We start from the raw sequence: 9,826 nt of genomic DNA on the forward strand, positions 1-9,826 counted from the left end.
AATAATAATAATAATAATAAGGTGGTAAAATGCTATTGTGCACAAAAAGAAAAGAAAAATAAGGCGGTAAAATGTTGTTGTGCTCAAAGAGATGGGATAAAAAAAAAGGGAAGGTGTGAGGGCTAGATTCAAACCCCTAATCTCCAACAAAAACACTATAGACACACATTTCTACCATTTCTCCATTTGAGTCTTTTAAGTTTAATTGCAAACTTTTTATTGTTTTAATTTCTTAACCAGCTAGGTAAAAATTAAATATGGGGCGGCCCTCTAAAATTTGAGGCCCTATGCTATTGGGTAGCTTGCACAGCCCAAAATCCGGCCAGGAAAAGTGTAAACGGAGATGGAATCCTTGAGTGTGGATCTCGCAAGGATGAGAAATTGGAGCTAAGTAGAGTGGATGACATTCATAGGTGTGTGTCACCAAGAGTTCCTAAGAGTAAAGCAATGTAACACGGATCTTTGGAAAACATTGGTTGCAATGGTAAAAAGCATTAAATTAAAAGCGCAAGAAAGCAATTAAAACGGGGAGTTGGATTCAATCACTTGAGCTTATGCATGCATTAGGCTATGGTGGACTAGATGTAATGCAAACCGTGACTAACTTAAGGGAGAACAAGGCACCATCACTAAGTCGCGTAGGACTTAGACTCTTAGGTCCTCAATCGGCTAAGGCATTCTATCAAGCACTTGGTCTACCACTCCTTCTGGATCTAGCCCTCTCGGATCGTAGGGTGGGAATGTGAATAAGTAAGACTTCATGGAAGCACAAAACCTTACTACTTCCACTCTCTCATACTCCTCACTCATCCCGGTCGGCATTGAGCAAATGATCAATACTCAACATCATTCACACAAAAGCATTTAAGACACAATTGCAAGAATCCATGGTTGAAAAAATCGCTAGGCGCTCCTGGGGCGCTCGGGGAGCGCCTAGCGCCTAGGCGCCAGTGTATTTTTCTATTTTATATTTTAGTTTTTAAAAATTGTTTAAGTATTTTCAATTTTTTAAAGACTAATAATTATAAATTATATAATACTTTAATAGTTAATACTAAAATATTAAATATTAACCTAAAAATATCTAGAGTTTGTACAATTTAGAGTTATTTCGCTCAAAACGATGTTGTTTGAGTGAACTAACCCATTAAAAAAAGAAAAACAATAGTTAATTGGCCGACTAGGCGACCTAGTCGTGCCTAGGAGGCCTAGGCAGCTTAGGCGGCCTATGCGGTCGCCTAGCCGGCCAGCTGCCTAGACCACCATTTAAGGTGATACGTGATAAGCACCAAATATAGCTAGCATCAAGGGTCTAAGTTGGGGTAGGTTAGAAGCATTTTGGCATCCTTTTGTGAATTATTTATGGCTTTTTCGTGCTCTAATGTGTAAGGTTATTGTAAATCTCTATTTTCGTTTGTTTTGTTGATTTTATAGGTCCCGGGGGTAGAATGGCCAAATATAAGGACTTGACGAGCAAATGAAGCAAAGAAGGAAGGCTCGAGGCAAGATGGAGACCCCTCCACGCGTGAAACCGGCATGGATAATTTCCAGTAGGGTTCCACGCCACATCTCCACGCGTGGAGAAGGATTTATGGCCAGAAAACCGTCACGTACGAGCATACGCGACCCAAAATCAGCATTATTTAAAGGGCCTTTTGGCGGAAATTTGTAGGGAGAGTTTAGTTTTAGATTAGAATTTACATTTTGCAGAGGTTTAGGTTAGATCCTAGGGGTAGAAAGTGGAAACATCAAGGATTGTAGGTCCATTTCTTATTTTGTAATCTTCTCAATTGCTAGCTTTAATTTCAATTTCTACTTTTCAATTCCTACTTTGAAGATTGGCTTGAATATTGTTCTCATTTACATTTTGCTTTTGCAATTGAAATTGGAATGTTGCTATTGTTGATCATGATTGTTAGTGGCTAGTTCTTTAGGATTGGATTAGGAACCTAGGATCTTGCACTCATGATTTGAGATTGTTGAAATTGGAGCTTGATTTAAGTTGTTCTATCTATGTTGTGGGTATAATTTGATTGATCTTGTGGAATCGAGGGCCCCAATCTCTCCAAGAGTCTAAGATCACACACTTGGCGAGACATCACAAGAGTGTGAGAGCTATATGCTCACATCTCCCGCCCTTTATCCGGAAGGATTAGGTCTGGAGGGGACTCGTACACCAAGTGTTCGATGAAATTCCCTAACCGAATGAGGATTAGGAGTTCGAGTGTGACGCCGCTCGGTATTGTGCGTGTAGTTTCTTTAGGTAGACCAAGTGGCATTTCAACCTCTACCATAGCCGTTGAGTGCGAGAGTCGAGAGATCCTAATCCAATTCGCTTATCTTTACATGTGTTTTCATTGATTGATTACCTTCATTTTGCATTTGTTTACCTTGTTTCATGACTTCTTTTGCATTGCGTGATTCTTGTGACTCTTGCTTCTTAGCATCCTAAATGCCAACGCTTAATTCGATTCCAATTTATCATCCTTGAGAACACGACACTCGGGAAACTTTTTCCTCGTTTTAACACAATACACACCTCACTTAAAACTATGACATAAATACGCTAGGCGCTCGATCGGCACCTAGCACCTAGACGGGGATTAAACGACACCTAGGCGAAATTTTTGCAACACTACAAGAATCTCATCTCTTCGACATTGAAAGATCAAGCATGCATAATCTCTAGATCATCAAATCTAACTCCTAGGGATTCTAGCTATAATTCATCATGTAATTAAATCTCAATTGCAAGAGATCAAGTCTAGCAAGTATTGAAGATGAAATGGAGATGAAGTAAGAAATGAATACCAAACTTGAATCCACAATTGAAATCTTCAAATACACAAATTGGAAGGAAGATCTCCACAATCAAGGAGAGTTTTTAATTCTCCTCCAATCTAGATCTCTTCTTACACTTGGAATTGAAGCATAGGAATGTAGCTAGTTGAATCTAAACCTAATCTAGAGTGAGAAAAACCCAATCTAAAAGCTTTAGAAATTACAAACAATAAAAGAAGATGAATGATCAAAATCCCTGCCAAAGGCCATTTATAAGCGTTAATTTTATGGGCGTCGTACGCTCGTATGCCCATTCATACGCTCCCATATTTTGCGTAATTTCCCGCTCCATGTTCGTGGTTTGGGTCGTGAGAGAATTCTATTGCGAATCCACAAACCCTCCACGATCGTGATGGTTTCGTGGACGCATATCTCCATTGCACTTCATCCCAGATGCGCCATTTCAAGCCCATATGCCATCCTTTATGCTCCAAACCATCATAGACACTATAATGTACACCTTTGTAGGGCATTGCAACACATTAGCACATTTCTAAGCATTTTCATCATCAATCAACCACAAAAGACTCTAAATAAGCACAACACAACTCCTACTTGACCCATAAAAGCATACATCTTTAGCACTTATCACACTCTTAGTTATCAATAAATGTACTCTCAAGCTTGTCTAGTGTATGATCAATGTTTATTATAATTACAAAAATGTCACTATATTTTTCTTTTCTTTCTTATTTTCCAATCACTGATCAACACAGATAAACATATGAGATTGTTCTACATATTTTGTGAAAAGACATGTTATTTTGTAATGTATATTGATGGTATATGGAGGCGAATGAGTGGATGAACCGGTCGGTAGGAAGATGAAGCCAAATAAGCATCAATGTCCTGAACATTCAAGGACCATCCCGACTCCCTTGGAGGTCGGTCGGTAGGAAGGCGAAGTCAATACGCATCAATGTCCTGAACATTCAAGGACCATCCCGACTCCCTTGGAGGTCGGTCGGTAGGAAGGCGAAGCCAATACGCATCAATGTCCTGAACATTCAAAGACCATCCCTGACCTCGTGGAGACCAGTCGGTCGGAAGGAGCTATCCGACCGAGTATACTAAGTGACCAGTTGATCTTCAATGGATTTCTATGGAGTCGATCTGCGAAGGCAGGAGTTAAAGGAATCAACGGCTATCTACGTTTGAGTGTCTGTCATTATGAGTATTTAATGTCTTTTATGAGCCATTATTTGTATCATTAATTAGGAGATTAAGTGCGTAACCGATCAGGTGCGTAAGATATATAGCTGCACGAACCCTTTGAAGAGGGGGAAGAAAAAATGTATGAGAAGGAGATTAAGCAACTTGAGAATTTACATCAAATATACTTATCATTCTTGTAATTTTCCGGTAGTGTTTGCCCGTCGGCCGATCGCCTGAAGATCGGGAAACCATCACTGGCGCCGTTTGTGGGAATCGAATAAAAGTGTCGCATCTCCGGTGAGCAATGAGAGAGGCAAGTAAGGCAATCAGTGCGGGGGGACGACCTCGCTCCAACGACTTACGAGAGCAGTTGGGACGGTCCAATGGCAGCGACTTACGAGAACAATTAGCACGACCTAACAGTCAAGACTTACGAGAACAGATCTCAGGACATCCCAATGGAGCGCCCTCCGGTGGAGCCGATCTAAGAGAACAGTTGGGACGACAAAACGGCCAAGACCTGAGGGAGCGCTTGAGCCGGCAGACTTCCCGGCATACCGGGGAGTCACGCCAAGGTACGATCAGTAACCGACCTCCACCAGGGGAGTTGGAACAAATTGTAGTTCAAGTCATCAACGAAGTTGAAAGACGAAAGCTGGAGAACTTCGGCACAAACAATCAGACCGATCCCGTTCGACCAACGGGAGAAGGGACCGCGAACCCTCAAGTTACTGAGCAAGAAGGGCGTCACAGGGAGGATCACCTGGCTCCCCGTCGAGAAGACGGCAGGCGTCGGGAGATAGCTCGGTCCGTTATGGATCGTTTGAGTGACCCCCAGGGAAATCCGTTACGAAACCCACCGCGCGGAAACCCGGATCGACCGAACGGCAATCGCCAAGAACGTCGAGCCGCAGCGGCTTGGCGGAGGGTACAGGCTGCTATATCGGAAAGGTGAGCGAAGGCTAAGTACCACCGAAATCAAATGAAGGGCTTCGGGCGAAGGCTACAAAACCTACAGGATTAATTTGAAGGCAAGGTGAGGCCTTCCGCCGAGAATCTATTAACCTCCTCGCCCTTCGTGGATGAAATTATGGATTATCAGGTTCCCGCGGACCTAAAAATCCTGGAGCATGCTACTTTCGATGGGACGGGGGATCCCCGAGAACATCTGGTAAGTTATCAAGCTAAAATGCAAGTCCTAGGGGTGGAAGAGCCACTTATGTGCAAGGCTTTTCTCCCTACTCTCAAGGGACTCGCCCAAAAATGGTTTCTGGCACTGCCAAGCCGTTCCATTCGGTGCTTCAATGATTTGGCCGACCGATTCCTTACTCACTACGCCGTAAACATCAAGCCGCAGCGCAATCTTACCCACCTGAGCGGGATCAGTCAGGATGAGGGAGAAGCTTTGAAAACATATCTGGCTCACTGGCAAAAGGAGGTACAAACCATTGAGGGGTTAGATGAGCAAGTGGCTATCACCTTTTTCATGGATTCGCTCCGAGCGGGCAAATTGTTTATTGATCTTCACAATGATCGCCCAAAGACGTATGTGGAAGCTATCCAAAGAGCCAGTCGTCAGGCACACACGGAAGAGGCTGTGAGACAAAAGCGGCAGCGAGAAGCTGCCGGGTCCAGCGCTAAGCGATCACGACCTGAGTCCAGGAGTCGAACGGAACCTGAGCGCCCTAGTCGTACCGAGGTACGACGAGGATCTGAAAGGGTGGGGGCTCCGCCCCCTCGCCTTACCGTAGCCCAACCCGTGCATGAGGTTAAAGATACCCTGCCTCCCCCTCCGCCTCTGAAACCTGGAGATCAGCCCGAGATCTTGCCCCCGGGAGGGGTCTCGTCGAAATACTATCAATATCACCGATCGACTACACACACCACGGAGGAATGTTCTTACCTGCGCAAAGAAATAGAGGCAATGATACAAAAGGGTGTTCCGCCTCCACCTAATCAATGGAGGCGGTATTCGCGTTCCGATAAGACAGATTCACGCTCTGATCGAGGAAAACAACCCGCCTCTGAGGAAGAGGAGACTACTTGGAAGCACAAACCTGTTATCAACATGATAGTAGGAGGACCGGAAGGAGGGGACTCATCCGGCTCTTGGAAAGCTTGGGCTCGACAACTATATGTGGGAACCATTTACGGTCGGGACGATAGTCTAAAGAAGGTATGTCGAGAACCCATTTTGTTTATTGATGATGACTTACCCCGAAGCCAACATCTCCATCGGGATGCTTTGGTTATTGCCATGGACGTCCATGGCACGGTAGTCCGAAGAGTCCTAGTGGACACAGGAAGTAGCGTGAACATCTTGTATCTAGAGGTGTTTGAGAGGTTGGGGTTACAACCTAACAAGCTAAAACCTTTGAAAACACCTTTGGCCGGTTTTACTGGGGATTCAATTGAGTCAGAGGGATCCATACGTTTACCGGTTGAAATTGGGACCTTTCCCAACCTTCGAAGCATAGACATGGAGTTCGTGGTAGTCGACCTATCCTGCTCCCATAATATGATCCTAGGGCGACCTGGATTAGAAGATCTGGGCGCTCTCATCTCCCTCGAACATCTTTGTCTGAAATTCCGGACCCCCAATGGAATCGGAGTCGCCCGGTGCGACCAGAAGGTAGCTCGGGATTGTTATTTACAGTCCTGCCAAGAGATTGGGAAAAAGGACCTGAGGATTCACGCTATCACTAGTCGGGAGGAACAGTTAAAGAGTCTTGACCGACCCGAGCCGGCGGTAGAACTAGAGGAAATTGAAATCGACCCTTCGCGCCCTGAAAGACGGGTAAAGATCGGAGTGGGTTTGGCTGAGAAAGTCAAACAAGAAATCATCCAGGAACTACGAAAATATCAGAAGGTATTTGCATGGGGCCCTGAAGACATGTCGGGAGTTGACCGGTCGGTCATTTGCCATCGACTGGCCGTCAACCCTAACCACAAACCGGTGATTCAAAAGAAAAGATACCTCTCGACGGATCGACGTGAATTCGTTAAGAAAGAGGTGGAAACCCTGATGGCTACGCAGCATATCCGCGAGGTAAAGTACCCGGACTGGCTTGCCAACGTAGTGCTCATGCCGAAGCCTCCCGCTTGGCGAATGTGCGTGGATTACACAGATCTTAATCAAGCTTACCCAAAAGATCCTTTCCCTTTACCAAGGATCGATCAGTTAGTAGACGAGACGGCCGGCTGTGATTTGTTGAGTTTCATGGACGCCTTCCGAGGCTATCATCAAATCTTCATGCACCCCGCTGATGAGGAGAAGACTGCTTTCATTACTCCGAATGGGGTATACTGTTACCGGGTAATGCCTTTTGGTTTAAAGAATGCCGGGGCCACCTATACCCGAATGGTAGGACGATTGTTCAGAGACTTGCTGGGGAAGTCCATGGCAGCCTATGTGGATGACATGCTTGTGAAAAGTAAAGACGAGAGAACCCATGCAGGGGATTTGGCAGCCACCTTTGCCATAATGGAAAAATACAATCTGCGATTGAACCCAAAGAAGTGCGCCTTCGCGGTGCGAGGAGGAAAGTTCCTCGGTTATATGTGTTGGTCCCAAGGGGATGGGGTACAAGTCTAGAGGGGGGGGGTGAATAGACTTGTATAAGATTTTGCAAATCTTTTCAACCTCTCGTGTGTATTGAACTTAGGATGTTTAGGTTCGATACCTCACAAGGTGAAGACAAAGTTTTATGCGCAGCGGAAATGTTATCCCCTTTTAGTTTGCACGAGTTTGAGTTAGTTCGAGAAGTGCGTTTATATGCAGTGCAATCGAGAGGTTAGCGAGAGATAAAAACAGTAAGTAAATGCAAGAGAGATTTTTAAGTGGTTCGGCCAACCCGCCTACGTCCACTCTTCTTCCAGAAACTCCCTGGAAGGATTGCACTAAAAACTTCCCTTTTTAGTACAATATCGAGCGCTTGAGCTTTGATCACGAANCAGTGATTTTCAGAAGCTTGAATATCTCCAAAGTCAGAATTTGTTCAGTGTCTTCTCTGTTCCCAAACTTAAAGTTTGTCATGAGAAGGTCTATCTTCCTTTCTTCTTCTGACTGTCGTTCTTGTCTTTTTCTTCTTCTTTCTCTGTCCTCTTCTCTCCTTCTCTCCATTTCCAGTGTACGCTGGACCCTTAGGTTTTCTGCCTGTTTAGCATCCTCCACTACTTTGCTCATGATTCTTGGTATTTTTGGAGGTGGTCCAGCTGGTTCACTTGCTGCCCTTTTCTTGCCCGTTGTATCCCCCTTCTTTTTCCCTTTATTTTCCCCCTTGTTGGCATCATCAGCACGGGAGAAGAGGGTGGACATACCTTCGAAGATTGCTTGAAGTTGGGCAGGGACTTGGTTCGACAGGTCATCGAGTATGGCCTTCATCACATCCTGTCGAAGTTCACTGGAATATTGGAAGGCTCGCAGCTCTGCTCGCATCTCGGCTAATTCAGCCCTCGCACTTGCGGCCTCTGCTCGAGCTACAGCGGCTTCATCAGTGGCTTTCCGTGCTGCATCCTCAGCCCATATCGCCTGTTCGAGAAGTTCGGCATGACGGCCTTGGGATTCACTTGTGCCAGCAGCAGGCATTGCAGCATTGCGGACCACAGCGAGTATTCTTTCGAGCTGAGCCATCTTCTGAGATTGATCAGCCATGAATTGACGCACTTCGCCAATGAAGACTTCTTCGGCCTGTTGATCATAGTCAGAAGTAGGAGATGAGGATCGAGATGTACCTTTTGTCGGATGGGACTTGGGTGCTTCCAGATTTCCACCCATGACTTGCAATTGCGAGTCCACCTCTCGATTTATTGTCTGAGGAGCCACAGGGACACAGGGTTCAGAGCTCGAAGGTAGCTCCATGTCAGGTGCTTCCCGGTTTCCACCTGAGGGATGGATCACTTCTTGCTCCTCACCTCTCGAACCTGGAGCCTCAGCTTCAGCAACTGTGGAGATAGGATCAGCCAGAGAGAGTTCTTCGGTATTGGACGCTTCCCTGTTTTCATCCAATAGAGGTTCCCCCTCAGCATCACTTCTCGAACCAGTGCTGGGAACTGTGTCATCTGCTGGTGAGGTTGGAGACGTAGTATCGACAGGTGCTTCCTGGTTTCCGCCTTCGATGGTATCATCAGTACTCCTCGAACCAGCAGGACTTGGGGCATTCTGCTCATGTTGCTCATTGGACTGCATTTCAGTCTGCTCCGATGAGTCTGGAATGATAATTATTTCAGGAACAGTGGGAAAACCTGGCAGTGTGAGCAACGGAACTTCACCCTCTCGAATTGTCTGTGCTTCATCTGTAGTGGTCGAGGGTGTGGACGCAGGTGGTGGCAAAAGTAGAACGGTGTTAGGTGCCACTTGAAGTGCTTCAGAGGTCTCGGATTCACCTTTCGAAGCTTCTACCTGTTCGTCTAGAGCAGAGTTGCTGACTCGGGACAGTGGGATTGCGGCTGTTGCGATATCATCGTGAGCAACCCCAGAGGTCTCTCCTGGACCTCTCGTGAATTCAACATTCTGTCCCAGGGAGATGGCAGTGGCGAGCCTGATATCTTCTCGAAATCGAGCTTCTGTTTCAGGATCTTCTTTAGGCTCAGCTTCAACTGCTATGCTCTTCCCTTTATCAGTTCTTCCACTGTTCAGCTTCATTACTCGTGTTTCGTGGGCAAGATCCATCAGTTGTTGAGCTGGGATCTCGGAGATGCCCAACCATTGGAGTGCAAACTGCTCTTCTGCCTCCATTTCAACTGCTTGGGCCATCAGTTGAGTGAAAGGACTGGTTCTCCAGTTGATCCACCTGATCACCCTGGAGAAGTCATCAAGAGTGGGTGCTTC

The 9,826-nt window shown here is 45.8% G+C and overlaps 1 protein-coding gene across 1 annotated transcript in view; it reads left to right on the forward strand.

Annotated features, from left to right (window-relative positions):
* Positions 1-5,086: 5,086 nt before the first annotated feature.
* The window catches only part of LOC116005730, a 19,502-nt gene continuing 14,762 nt past the window's right edge, over positions 5,087-9,826 (forward strand). The window contains exon 1 of the mRNA XM_031245968.1: positions 5,087-7,579. Within this exon, the coding sequence (XP_031101828.1) occupies positions 5,087-7,579 (2,493 nt within the window). The remainder of the gene's footprint in view (positions 7,580-9,826) is intronic.

This window comes from Ipomoea triloba, chromosome 15 (genome assembly GCF_003576645.1).
Source record: "Ipomoea triloba cultivar NCNSP0323 chromosome 15, ASM357664v1".
In the NCBI taxonomy this organism is placed as follows: domain Eukaryota; kingdom Viridiplantae; phylum Streptophyta; class Magnoliopsida; order Solanales; family Convolvulaceae; genus Ipomoea; species Ipomoea triloba.